Below are 14,369 nucleotides of genomic sequence, written 5' to 3'. Positions count from 1 at the left end.
ATAAGTCTGTTCGGCTCGTTGTGTCATGGTCTCATCTGTGGGGTAGGTCAGACTACCAGAGTGAATGGCAAAGCCCCGCTTCGCATGACTCATCAACTCCTGAATAGAAGCTGACTTTTGTTCCAAGCAGTGATCTCGAATCTCTGTAGGTAGACCCAAGGTGAACCGCTCAATCTATTCTCTGAACGAGATCTTCTTGAATGAAGAGGCGGGTAGAAAAGAGCTCCAGAATCTTTCACAGTAAGCATTGATTGTATCTTTCTTGGTCATCCGAAGATGGTTCCAAGCAGCTCGTATATCTCGTTCATATTCTTGCGTCAACCAAGAAGAAATAAAAAGCTTCTTAAATTTCAATCATTTAATTGGCGCAGTCTTGTTTAAAAGAAGCGTGGACCACCAAGTACGAGCATTCCCCTTATAGTAAGAGGTAGCTCTCCGAATCTTGGAGTGCTCTAAATAGCGTCCTCCCGCGAAAGCGATGTCAAACTTATGTATAAAAGACAAAGCCTTCGAAGCATCTGAGTATCCTGAAAAAGTATCAAACTTGATCGAGCGGCTACCTTCCTTCGAGAAAGTCATACTGGTTGGCTTTGTAAAAAATCTTCTTGTTCGCATAAAAGTTTCCGTCATTGGAATCTGAGCTGTCTGTAGACGAGTCCTCAGTAGAACAGTCAGTCTCTGGGCGAGATGTAGCCTTCTTTGCCTTTTCTTGCCCTTTCCGAAGCTTTGTTTCTTGCTTCGCTTTTTACCTTTTCTGTCTTCTTCGCTCGAATTTGAAGAGCTAGAAGAACTGTCAGATGAAGAAGAAGAAGAAGAAGAACTGGGTACTCCTTCAAATTGAACACGCTTCTTCCGTTTCTTTGCCTTGTCAAAAGTCGACGGACGACCCAAATATCCCGAGAAGTCAGTGCTTTTCTTCTGCTTTTTGCCGTGCTTTTTGGCTTTCTTTTGCGCGTCAAAAAGCTGAGCAATCCGTGCATCAACCACCTCTTATAATTCCTTCTCTGAGTACTGTTTGTGATCAGAAGGTTTCTTAAGAGCGGGTTTCAGGGGTGGTGTAGAGGTTTTCTGCCAATGTGCATACACTTCCTGAAAAGAAGTCTCGCTCATATATTTTGCCAATTTCGGATCCTTCGCAAAACTGAGCATCATCTTTATTGCATCGCCGATCAATTGACGACGCTTCATCTCTCTTTGCTCCGCCTGAGTAGGCCGAGGCGGGCCATACTCTGCCGGAATCTTCGTTGCGATCCCTGCCCGCATCTCCAGATGCAGAGGGAGTCGACTGATCCTTACGTGAAGCCATAGGTGCCACGGAAAAAAAAAATTTGGGAATCGGATTTCCCATAGAAGAGAAATCGGCCGTGCTCTGATACCACTGTAACAGACTTGGACACTCCAAGTCAAGAATCAATCGCGACAGCACCAAATAACCACTTCAAAACAATTCACAGATCACAATAGATTTGCACTGGCCCGGCGAAGTTCCGTGCCTAGAGATATTGGCCCCAAAGACTAGCGCCCCTTTCAGTATTTCCTTTTATATTAATCAGTTCAAAGTGGGTTTCACTCTCAGACTCTGCGTCCAGATGCTCTAAGAAGTGAAGGCCCAAACCACTTATTTAAATGTTTACAAGGGATGCCAAAAGCAGAGCCCCAAAAGCTTCAAATCCAAAGCAAATGCTCTCTCTCTCTCACAGAGAGTCAAAACTTGAAAGCAAAAGCATTCTCTCTTTTTCTCATTGCGTAGAGAAAAGGCAAGATTTGCGTCACTCAAAACCACACCAAAAAAAAAATAAAAAATGCCTCCGCGATTTCCAGAAATTAGGGTTTCTGGCAGAAATTAGGGTTTGCAGGAATTTTAGGGTTTCAGGCAAAAATTAGGGTTTCTGCTGTCCATAGCCACGTCATCACTTTGTGACACCCTTCCCTAAGAACAAGGAACCTTGAGCACAGTTCGGAGCACTCATCTTGAGCAAAGTTCAACATTCATTCAGCTACACCTAACAGCAGAAGCTTTCCCCAAAGCTAAGGGTGATTTAAGAGAGAATCAACAATGACTCCTTCAACTAAGTTCAACTGAAGTTACCAAATACTTGGAAGATTCACAAAACGAGTCTGCTATGATCTTTCCAAGTTGAGGTGCCAAGGGCAAGGAGGTAGAAGAAACTGAGGAGATTCTTTTACCTTAGCAAATCCTAGCACACAAGGAAAGAAAAGTGAAGGGAAAGTTGGTCCGAAAGTACTTAGTCAAGTTCGCAAACTACCCTGTTCTTGATGCAAAGTGGATGGTGGAGGACGACTTGGCAGATACTCCTCAAATACTAAAGCTTTCACTTGAGGCTTTTGTTTAGCTGCAATTATTCCAAAAGTGCACGTCCATTTAGCAGGTTGAATCTGTTGCAGTGCATGTTGCAAAAGAGAGGATCCCCTCCACTCCTTTGTCACACATTCCGACTGCTTGAGATAGAGTCAACCCATTTGTCTTCAACATTTTGGGGGTACTCGTGCTGACAGTGCTCTGCCAAGTGACTGCTATGATATGAAACTAGATTGTTTGTCATGATATGTGATGTTATGGTTGGTCTTCCTTAGAACTACTTGATTGCTCGGTTTAGACTTACAAATGTGTGTTTGTTTGAGTCTGTGAGGTGAAATGTCTATAGAATATTTGTCTCCGTTCTCACTGGTTAGGTGATTATTGATACGATTCACGAATATGATGAGATTTAGTCAATCTAGACATCTGCTAGAGATTGGTGGGATCCGGATGTGATGGCTAAATAATTCGCAACGATCACAATTCATTTCTGAGATCTCGATTGAAATAAAGACATGAAAGTGATTGTTGATTGTTCAGTGACCAAGTGTTCTTTGAGCTAGCGCATATTTGGGTATTCAAATGCATGTTTGCAAGAAGTGACCTAGTTTACTGTTTACTGTCTGTTTTGCAAGGCCAATAGCCTTCTCTTGAGGGGGGGGTATGTCACAAAGTGATGACATGGCATCATGAGAGGAGAGCAGCGGCCGCATGAGAGCAGGACTGGAATGAAGCCCTACCAATCATACAGTGCCCGCATTTCGCGGTAGGAAATGCTGCAAAAATCTGGGGTGTTGACGTGGCAGTGCGGACGAGGGGTCTGCTTTTCCAGGCAGTTATTGAAAGTGTTGACTTTCAGAGACGTCAGGGATTTTGAACGTCAGCTTTTCTTATCAGTTGCTTCTGCACCTGCGTGCCTTTATAAGGAGGATTAGGGGGTAACTTTTGGCAGATCACTTGCAAAGTGACTCCCCGGCAGTGTGATCATCAATATTTAAACAAGTGCAGTGTGGGGCATCTAACTTAGTTCAAAAGCATCTTGGTAGACAGCTACGCTCTTCCGTGTCTCGCCTCCTACACTCTTTCAAGCTAAAGTGTGTGCACTTTTCACTTCTGTGTTTGATGTCAATTTACCGCCTCACCAGCGACTTGCCAGTGCAACAGGAGAGGATTCCCAAAACCTCATTTTCCCACAAACCACCACACCACCATCCTTCCCACTCTGACCATCAAAAGAACAATTAGACAGGGGAAACAAGGTACAAAAGAAACAAAGAGAAACACAGACGCAAACAGAAACCAAAATACCCCCACCCAACACAAGGCCAAGAAAAGCAGGAAAGGACATGGAGTACAGAAACAAAAACTAAAATGAAAACCTAGCCTAAAGCAAAGAGAGAGAAAGAAAAAGGATTATGCAGACAAACGCTAGGGCACAAGCAGCATGGAGAAGGAACGACAGGAACGGTGTAGAAGGGAATGGACACCATCAACTGCAACACCATCAGAAGTGTCGAGCAATCAGAGCACGTGAGCAAAAAGAGCACAAAATATTCTGCTGAAAATAGGTGTCAAGATGGGAAGGCTAACACTTGAAAGCAGCACCCCACAGAGATAATGCAAGGGTAAGAGCCCTCCTCTCTTCATTACTGTGAACCCTCAGCTATGGCAAATGGCTACCTGCTAACAAGCACTTCAACAAAAGAGAGGTCCACATCGTGAATCACGAAGGCTAAGTGGTTGGAAGAGAATTTTGAAAGCTTACTTTCCAATTTTTGACTCTTCACTCTTACTTCCCAGTTATGGAGGGCAACATAAATAGAGTGCAAAATTCATCGTCCAAGGTCCTTTCATCAACAAAATGCAATCTTCGATTTAGATGTCTTTGAGTAATGAAAAAAAAGAATCGCTTCTATTCGAAGAGCTCTTTAATGTTAAGAAGTGGGTTAGAAAAGGAATTGGTCAATTTCGCATGCTTCTGAAAAGTTTATCAAATAGTGGGGACTCCAACATCAAATGCCAAAAGCTTGCTCTCCGCTTTCAGGATGGAAAGTCAGCAATGTGAACATGGCACAAAACATTCTCTTTAAATCATGTCTACCAGGAGTGACACAGCTGTATGAAAGCACAATCAGGCCAATTGTAAAGCCTTAAGTTGACATTATCAAAACTTGGAGCCGATTATCTGCAAGGGCCTCAAGAAATAGATGCATGTACATTCATAACATAGAAAAGTTCTGATTGAGTATAAGAAGGGTCAGAGAAGTATTAAAATAATTCCATGCAACTGAGAGACTACATATACGCTTTAAAAAACCCTAAAAAGGACGCTCCTACTTGAAGAAATTCACCTCAGACATCTTACAATGCTTAACTTTATGACTCAATCCGATCCAAAACCAGAAATCATGCCTGACCATCTCGATGCAAAGATGATTGATATTTTTGAACACAATCAACAAACATCCTAAAAGAAATGAAAACTCTGACCTGCTCAGGTTTACGGTCTGTAATATAATGCAGCCAGCCATGCCATTCTGGTGGCACAGTTGATGCATCATAGTTATTCAAATCAGCATATTCAACCCACCTATGCCTCCCTGGCATGTCAAGACCATATCAGTCTTTTCTTTGACACAAACAATTTAAGTTTACCTCAAGTTTGCAATAAAACAATATTTCGTATCAAGTAAGCTCTTGGACAAGGGGCAACCTACCATACTGTGCGTTTAACTTTTCGTAGTACTTGTTTCCGAACTTGTCCACTCCAACAAGTGTTGCTCCTCGACTATGCAACGCAGCCTCCCTAATAATTGGCATAAGCAAACATTAGTAACTTTCAAAAAAATTAGGCATTTCTGTTCAAGAAACATGTAGTAAAGAATGGTGGATTGGAATCTTACATCAGATTGCCATCTCGAAGAGTTGCCCTGAAAAGCTCCATCACAGGTCAAGTTTAGATATCCCCAAAATATGATTAGATTGAACTCCATCATATGGACATAAAGGCGGTGTGGGTGCAAATGTGAGTGCACACATACGTGTTTGCATGTGTCACACACACACACACACACACACACACACACACAAGAAAGAAATAAAGAAAGCTTTATCAATGTCTTCTAGAGGCCAAAGTCAGGCTATAAGACAGAATAATGTACACGTGTGTGTGTCCTCTAGGTATCCTAAAAACGAACAATAGAGCTGATTGAGAGAGAGAGAGAGAGAGAGAGAGAGAGAGAGAGAGAGAGATGAACACCACCACCACAACCAGATTGAAAACCGCAAACTTGAAGTAAAAGAGAACACAAGAGACGAAACAGAATGGAGCAAAGTTCCCCACTCAAATGCACTAGCCCCTCGCATTACAAAAAGGCGTCCCTTGCCGCACTTCATTTTATTGCCTCGAGTTGTGTGCACAACTACCTGTGTGAGCACACTCATGCCTACTAAGTCATATGGCTCACCCCTCGCCACAAATTTAAAGGCACTAGACCCTTGCTTTACGATTGCTCAAAAGCACAACTGCTTTCAAGATTTTATATATACCTTCATAAGATCAAAATAGTCTAAACTTACAAATTTTAAGAGAGGTTAAAACATTGACGCAAATAGAAAAGCAAGGGACACAAGAAAAAGGAAAACTAAATCACTTTATTTGTTACTAAACAAAACTAGATAAAAACAAACCAATATTCACTTAAAAATGCTTTTAGAAAAGGCATAAGCAAAATAAGATAAGATGCTTACTTGACTAAAACTTGAAGCAAGTACTCAACTCTAAACTAACAAGGATAAGACATCAAAAAGGCTTCATTAGGCTCCTTACCACAGCTTCTAAAAGAACAAATTCTTAAATCCTAATGTAAGCTAAATACTAGAATTGATTACTACTACAAACCTATCTAAAACTAAAAGAGGTAAAACATAACCAAAGAAGTACAGAGTTTAAAACTTGACAATATGCGACCTTAACTTCGCTCTTTGTCCAAAGAGAAAGAATAAGATTATCACTTTATCATGTATAGCTTGGACAACAAATATGACATCCTTACTCACGTCATGACTGTCCAAGAGTAGGTGCGAGATTGTATAGAGTTCATTCATGATTTTAACATACTCTATAAAACCAACGAACTGAGTTTCTATCACTCTCCAAAGGTGATGGGCATACTCAGCCATGATAAAGGCTAGCACTTGTCAAGTATGGGGCACCCAATCACATAAAATCATAAATTATGAAGAATCAAACATGATACCAAGGAATTGGGCAACGCGGCGGTGAGACAGAAGGAAAAGGGGATTAGGGCACGTGGAAGCAGGACGTTTGTTTCCTTTTTCATCACTCTCTCTCTCTCTCTCTCTCTCTCTCTCTCTCTCTCTCTCTCTCTCTCTCTCTCTCTCTCTCTCTCTCACGAATCGTCTCCTCTGCAGCTTGCCTCTGCATGAAGAACGCTCGACCTGCCTTGTCGTCCCTCTCTATCTCTTTGCATGCCAGTTCAAAAAAATAAAAACCCAGTTCAATTATGGAAAACTCTCTCTCTCTCTCTCTCTCTCTCTCTGGCAATGCGTGCAGCCGAGTGGTGGATGCCTTTGTGTCCTGGCTGCACTCAGAGAATTTGGAGACCTACGTAGGATGACAACGGACAGTTTCAGGGCAAGAAGCTACTGGTCAGGGCAAGAAGCTGATGAAAGTGGAGGAGAGGAGGGGAGGGGAGGGGTGGGGGTGGGAGGCGTGAAGAGAGATTAGGCGGTGACTTGACACGAGCAAATGCTCCCAACCCAACGTGCGAGGAGGACTTGTGCACGTGAGGTTTGCAGAGAGGAGAGCGGAGGAATGGCGACAGGTGCGTGAGCAGATGGCGGGGAGGAGATACATAGTATGGCTGAATATGGCAAGAATATTCGAAGGGGATATGGAAACTTATTGAATTTCCTTTTTTGAGAGCCAGTAGGAGCCAGTAGTAAGAGGAAAAATACTAAAAGCACTAAAGATATAAACAGCAAATTAGTGTGTTACTAAGTTAAACAGTAAGTGTGCATTTAAGCTCCCTAGTTTTATTGAATTTACTACTGCTTGTTGTGATCACTTCCAACGAGTGAACTGACCGAAGACACAGAGAAACCACAAATCTGCAAACTTGGGAACACTTTTTCACTTCAAATAACTTGAGTAATTGAATGGACACAGAGAGTGAAGGGCAAGATGTCCCTATACACGGTGGCCCTGAACTACCATTGCCAACGTCCCAATTCGGGTATTTCCATCTGAAATCCAAGAGTTGGTGCTAAGGTAATCACACACGCCTCTCACAATCAGGAGCGCATAACAATATAGAGTGTACTTGGATAAATAAATATGTTAGGTGCAGCGGAATGAATGTTGTTCTTTTTTAAGATGAGTGATCCATATTTTCTCAAGGTTCCTTTTAGTTCTTATGGAAGGGAGAGCCTTCCGTTCTAAATGGAGAGTGCTATGATCACGAACAAAGTGAGTGGACACTGTGCGTGCAAGTGTATGAGACTGAGAGATAGAGAGAAGAGAGATACGACACCAGAGACGTTGTAAAACCCTCCTTCGAAGGCCCCACTCTCGTCGGCGAGAGTGATCTACTTATGATTGCACAATCTGGTACAAATGGTATGCATGAGACTGATGCAAGTCTAGGCTATGTTGACGATGACGACTGTCCTAAGGACTGAAATCTGCAATCTTTCTACTGCTGTCCAAAACCGCTATGGGCTGAAATCTGCGATTAGTCCAAAACGTTGATTTGGGGGGCTGTTTTCTGTGGGTCTTTGTCGCTGAAAATCTGCAGTTTAATGGCTGAAAACTGAGGTCTTGCTGGGGCTGAATCTACTACTTCTTCATGGGCTGAATCTGCTACCTTTAGGGGCTGATCTTGATGGTCTTTTAGGGCTGCAAATCACTGCATGTGCCGGATTTGCAAGGCTGAGGCTGAAACCAAAAATGATGGGCTTCTGTAAACCAAAAACGCTAGGGATGCTGGTCTTTCCAAAAACGCTAGCTTCTTTGTGACTTCTGGCGATGAAAGACGATGCTGATGCAAGCGCTAGGGACTGAGGATGGCTGGCGATGTTCCTTGTTGAAAACGCTAGGCAATGGAGGATCTGCTGCTTGGAGGGACCAAGGCTTTGTCTTGTTGAGAAGTGGCCTGCTAAGCTTGGCTCCTGTTGCCTCTTCTGCCATTTAGTGCTAACTTTGGTTTGCTTATATATTTTCTTACCCAAATTGCCCTACCTACTTTTGTTGGGAAGTCACTTAAATTAATAAGTGAAAAATGTTAAAAATAGGGAAAATAGGCTAAATGCACTGGAAAATTCCCCTGACTGATTCTGTCACATGGCACATCCAACCCTATATGTCCGTAAACAAGCTACACCATAACAAGGTTCAGTCAGTCCAGTCAGTCTAGATTTAGAAGTGATCTGGCACTTTTGTGAGTCTATTCACAGATCGTGCATGCCTAGTCACTTAGTGTAGATGCATATCCTCTGGTTGCACACAGCATGATCATCAATATTCCCTTCAGAATGCATCAGATTCAGTCAGGGGAATTTTCCAATGCATTTAGCCTATTTTCCCTATTTTTGGTATTCTTCACTTATTATTTTTAAGTGACTTTCCCACAAAAGGAGGTAGGGCAATTTTGCTAAGTTTGTATATAAGCAAACCCAAGTTAGCACTCAATGGCAGAAGAGGCAGCAGGAGCACATGCTCAACAGGCACCTTCTCAGCAGGACCCCAAAGGCTTCTAGCGTTTTTGCTTCCCAGCAACTTGGCTAGCGTTTTTGGACAAGACACAGCTGATCAGCCAACGTTTTACCCTTGCAGATCCCTGGTGACAAGACCCCAGCAAATCAGCCTAGCGTTTTTACATTTGCAAAACCGCGGCGACAGAAACACCATTTTCAGCCCTAGCGTTTTTGCATCTGCCAGCAACTTCAGCGTTTTGCAGATCTATCGCGACAGAATCAGCCCTAGGATCAGCGTTTTCAGTTTTCAGCAGTCAGACATCGCAGATCAAGTCCCGAACCTCGCAGATCTCACCTTCCCGCCGCAGCAGTTCCTCGCTGCACGGTCAGTTTCGGCCAGGTTTACAGTTTCAGCCCGGAAAACGCAGATTTCAGTATCTGCGTTTTCAGAGCGTCGTCGTCACATCGTCGTCATTGACATCGTCAGAATTCAGCAGATAGAAGATTTGCAGATTTCAGCCCATAGCGTTTTTGGACAGCAATAGAAAGATTGCAAATTTCAACCCTTAGGTCGACTTCGTCATCACCGTCGTCATCGTCGACATAGCCTAGACTTGCATCAATCTCATGCATACCATTTGTACCAGATTGTGCAATCATAAGTAGACTACTCTCACCGACGAGAGTGGGGCCTTCGGAGGAGGGTTTTACAACGTCTCGGGTGTCGTATCTCTCTTCTCTCTCTATCTCTCAGTCTCATACACTTGCACGCACAGTGTCCATTCACTTTGTTTGTAATCATAGCACTTCCATTAAGAACGGAAGGCTCTCCCTTCCATAAGAACTAAAAGGAACCTTGAGCACAGTTCGGAGCACTCATCTTGAGCAAAGCGCAAACAATCATTCCGCTGCACCTAACATTGGTATCAAAGCTTTGGCAGTGTTCTGTATCACTCGAGGAAAGAACCACAAGAATCACAAGAGTTTTTTTTTGCTTGTTGCGATCGCACGAACCCAAGTTCGCTTGGGCGTGTCGATTCCTAATCGTGTTTTTTGAAGAGTTGACAGGAATCCCAAGAAAGAAGGGCTTGTCCAGCCTACCCTTGTGTCTCTTTTCACTCATTGAGAGCGGACCGTGCACTTAGCGGCCGGCCAATCGACGTGAGGTGGGAAAAAGAAACCTTGGTGTGAGCGCAAGGCCGCCAAGGGGTGCGCCCGCAGAAAGGAGTAGAACTCGGGTGAAGGGAAGATCCTTCTCAAACACAGATTGCAAGCGAAAGAAAACCTCAAGAACCCAAGACTCCCAAGAACCCAAGTTTCTCGTGAACTTAAGAACCCACAAGAACCCACGACTTCAGAATGGTCATCACTCGAAGCGGAATGGAAACTTCGCTTGGAGGTGATGATCATGAGAGAGGCGAAGAAGAATTTTCCCCACCAGGAGGTTTTTCCGACCCTCCCCCTTCCTCATCTACGACAAGGATTGCACTAACTCCTATGAAGGAGTTGCCGCAGTTGGTTATGGATAGGAAGTTGGAACATGCCGAAAGAAGGGCAGCCATAGATCGTGAATACGATGCAAGAATGGAAACCATAGAGCGTCAGTACGACTTGGAAGAAAAAGAAAGTGAAGCAGAATTTGATCGAGAGAACAAAGCAAGACAAGCAAAATTTGATCGAGAGAACAAAGCAAGACAAGCAGAATTTGATCACGAGAACAAAGACCTCAAAGAAAAGAGCAACCAACACATGAAAGAGTTCTTGCGACTCTTTTCTCAAGTGCAGGCACAGATGCAAGAGATTCAGGAGAAGGAGACTCTCTCAGTCTCTTCTTCTTCAAAGCATGATACACATGATTTGCATGATGATTTGAATGACAATGATTGGCATGATTGTGAAAAGCATGATGATTTGATTGACCATGATCAGCATGATGATTTGGATGATAAAGACAGGCATGATGATTTGCATTATCAAGATGTGATTTCTCACAAGCATTGATGAGTTGCATGAAGATGATGTGATTGTTCACAAGGATGATGTGGTAGTGGATGCTTTTTCTAGCGAAGCTAACCTCGTTGCAGATTCAATCAATCACTAAGGATTGATCTTGGCTTTTGAGTCGAGGTCCAAAGAACCCCCACAGGACGATTCAACCCCTCAGGAAGAACCGTTCTTGGCTCTCGAGCCTAGGTCCAAAGAACCCTCACAAGAAGTATTATGTGTTCGCATGATTGATACGCACGCATTGTTTGAGTGTTTCATTCGTGATCGTTTCCTGTATTTTAGTCAGCGTCTTTATGTGATCCCTTTTCCTAGGCATGACATATTGTATGTTGAGCACGTTTCTCTCATGGATGAGCACGAATGTATGCGGAATTTTCATGAAAAGTTGAAAAGTCTGTATGTCAAGAAGTCACATTCTATGTCTCTTCCTTGGCATGACACCATTTCCGAACGAGCACATGAAAGTATGAGCACCAAGCATGGGCATTTCCATTGTGAATTGCCACAGTTAATTGCTCTAGATCATAAGAGAAAGATTCGATCTCATTGTTTGTGTGTAAGTGGTGAACGGTTTAGCACTCCGTCTATGTGTTCATCTACATTGCATGCACAGTCTTTGAGGAAGACAAGATTTTTTCCAATCACTTTACGTGGAATAGGTATGTTCATGGTTTTGTGTTGGAAGTGGTTTCAGGAATTTTCAGCCATGGAGATTCTTGAAGAAGAAAGAAGCATGACTCTCGACGAAGTTGACGCATTGAAGGAGCCACAGGAGATTTTCTGACGCTTTCGGCGCGGCCCAGAGAAGAAGACTTTGCAGACCTTTATGAAGTTCAAGTACCGCACGACCCACACATCAGAGTGGGCCGGCGAAGAGTCCCTTCCAGGATTCCGGATGCTATTGGCGATCTCCCTCGACGCAATACAATTCGGTACCAATACCTCACTTTGAAAAGGAGGGGATGTCACGTGACACATCCAACCCTATGTGTCCGTGGACAAGCTACACCATAACAGGGTTTAGTCAGTCCAATCAGTCTAGATTTAGAAGTGATCTGGCACTTTTGTGAGTCTATTCGTAGACCGTGCATGCCCAGTCACTTAGTGTAGATGCATATCCTCTGGTTGCACACAGCATGATCATTAGTATTCCCTTCAGAATCCATCAAATTCAGTCAGGGGAATTTTCCAATGCATTTAGCCTATTTTCCCTATTTTTTGTATTTTTCACTTATTATTTTTAAGTGACTTTCCAACAAAAGTAGGTAGGGCAATTTTGCTAAGTTTGTATATAAGCAAACCCAAGTTAGCACTCAATAGCAGAAGAGGCAGCAGGAGCACATGCTCAACAGGCACCTTCTCAGCAGGACCCCAAAGGCTTCTAGCGTTTTTGCTTCCCAGCAACTTGGCTAGCGTTTTTGGACAAGACACAGCTGATCAGCCAACGTTTTACCCTTGCAGATCCGTGGTGACAAGACCCCAGCAAATCAGCCTAGCGTTTTTTCATTTGCAAAACCGCGGTGACAGAAACACCATTTTCAGCCCTAGCGTTTTTGCATCTGCCAGCAACCTCAACGTTTTGCAGATCTATCGCGACAAAATCAGCCCTAGGATCAACGTTTTCAGTTTTCAGCAGTCAGACATCGCAGATCAAGTCCCGAACCTCGCAGATCTCACCTTCCCGCCGCAGCAGTTCCTCGTCGCACGGTCAGTTTCCGCCAGGTTTACAGTTTCAGCCCGGAAAACGCAGATTTCAGCATCTGCGTTTTCAGAGCGTCGTCGTCATCGACATCATCACCAACATAGAGTCAGAATTCAGCAGATAGAAGATTTGCAGATTTCAGCCCATAGCGTTTTTGGACAGCAATAGAAAGATTGCAGATTTCAGCCCTTAGGTCGACTTCGTCATCATTGTCGTCATCGTCGACATAGCCTAGACTTGCATCAATCTCATGCATACCATTTGTACAAGATTGTGCAATCATAAGTAGACCACTCTCGCCGACGAGAGTGGGGCCTTCGGAGGAGGGTTTTACGTCTCTGGTGTCGTATCTCTCTTCTCTCTCTATCTCTCAGTCTCATACACTTGCACGCACAGTGTCCATTCACCTTGTTTGTGATCATAGCACTTCCATTAAGAACGGAAGGCTCTCCCTTCCATAAGAACTAAAAGGAACCTTGAGCACAGTTTGGAGCACTCATCTTGAGCAAAGCGCAAACAATCATTCCGCTGCACCTAACAGATTCTAATGGATTCTGGTGGGAATGCTTATGATCATGTTGTGTACAACCAGAGGATATGCATCTACACTAAGTGACTGGGCATGCACAGTCTACGAATAGACTCACAAAAAGTGCCGGATCACTTCTAATCTACACTGACTAGACTGACTGAACCCTGATCATGCTGTAGCTTGTCCACGGACACGTAGGGTTGGATGGGTCACGTGACATCCCCTCCTTTTCAAAGTGAGGTACTGGTACCGAACTGTATGGCGTCGAGGGATCGCCAATAGCATCCAGAATCCTGGAAGGGACTCTTCGCCGGCCCACTATGATGTGTGGGTCGCGCGGTACTTGAACTTCATAAAGGTCTGCAACGCTTGCTTCTTTGGGCCACGCCGAAAGCGACACAAAGTCTTCTTCAATGCTTCAACTTCGTCGAGAGTCATGCTTCTTTCTTCTTCAAGAATCTCCATGGCTGAAAATTCCTGAGACCACTTCCAACACAAAACCATGAACATACCCATTCCATGTAAAGTGAAGGGAAAAAATCTTGTCTTCTCTAAAGACTGTGTATGCAATTTAGATGAACATAGAGACAGAGTGACAAACCGTTCATCAAACATATGCAAACAATGAGATCGAATCATTCTCTTTTGATCTAGAGCAATCAACTTTGGCAATTCACAACGGAAATGCCCATGCTTGATGCTCATACTTTCATGTGCTCTTTCTACGAATGTGTCATGCCAAGGAAGAGACATGGAATGTGACTTCCTTACATACATACTTTCCAAGTTTTCATGAACAATCCGCATGCATCCGTGCTCATTCATGAGTGAAACGTGCTCAACGTACAATATGTCATGCCTAGGAAAAGGGATCACATAAATACACTGACTAAAATACAGGAAACGATCACGAATGAAACAGTCTAACAATGCGTGCGTATCAATCATGCGAACACATAATACTTCCTGTGGGGGTTCTTTGGACCTAGGCTCGAGAGCCAAGAGAGGTTCTTCCTGAATGATCGAATCGTCCTGTGGGGGTTCTCTGGACCTCGACTCGAAAGCCAAAATCAGTTCTTCGTGATTGATCG

General features: G+C 43.6%; 1 protein-coding gene across 3 annotated transcripts in view; it reads right to left on the bottom strand.

Moving 5' to 3' along the window:
* The window catches only part of LOC147462192 (NADH:ubiquinone oxidoreductase, 17.2kDa subunit), a 42,639-nt gene that overhangs the window by 21,073 nt on the left and 7,197 nt on the right, over positions 1 to 14,369 (bottom strand). For all 3 annotated transcript variants that reach the window (XM_086509595.1, XM_086509594.1, XM_086509596.1), the window contains 3 exons: positions 5,224 to 5,250; positions 5,038 to 5,126; positions 4,811 to 4,920 (listed from right to left, as the gene is read on the bottom strand). In XM_086509595.1, coding sequence (XP_086365721.1) covers positions 4,811 to 4,920; positions 5,038 to 5,126; positions 5,224 to 5,250 — 226 coding nt within the window. The remainder of the gene's footprint in view (positions 1 to 4,810; positions 4,921 to 5,037; positions 5,127 to 5,223; positions 5,251 to 14,369) is intronic.

This window comes from Adiantum capillus-veneris, chromosome 3 (genome assembly GCF_014529385.1).
Source record: "Adiantum capillus-veneris isolate H3 chromosome 3, ASM1452938v2, whole genome shotgun sequence".
NCBI lineage: Eukaryota > Viridiplantae > Streptophyta > Polypodiopsida > Polypodiales > Pteridaceae > Adiantum > Adiantum capillus-veneris.
Note: the sequence above shows the minus strand (reverse complement) of the source record. Positions and strands in the feature narration are given on the sequence as shown.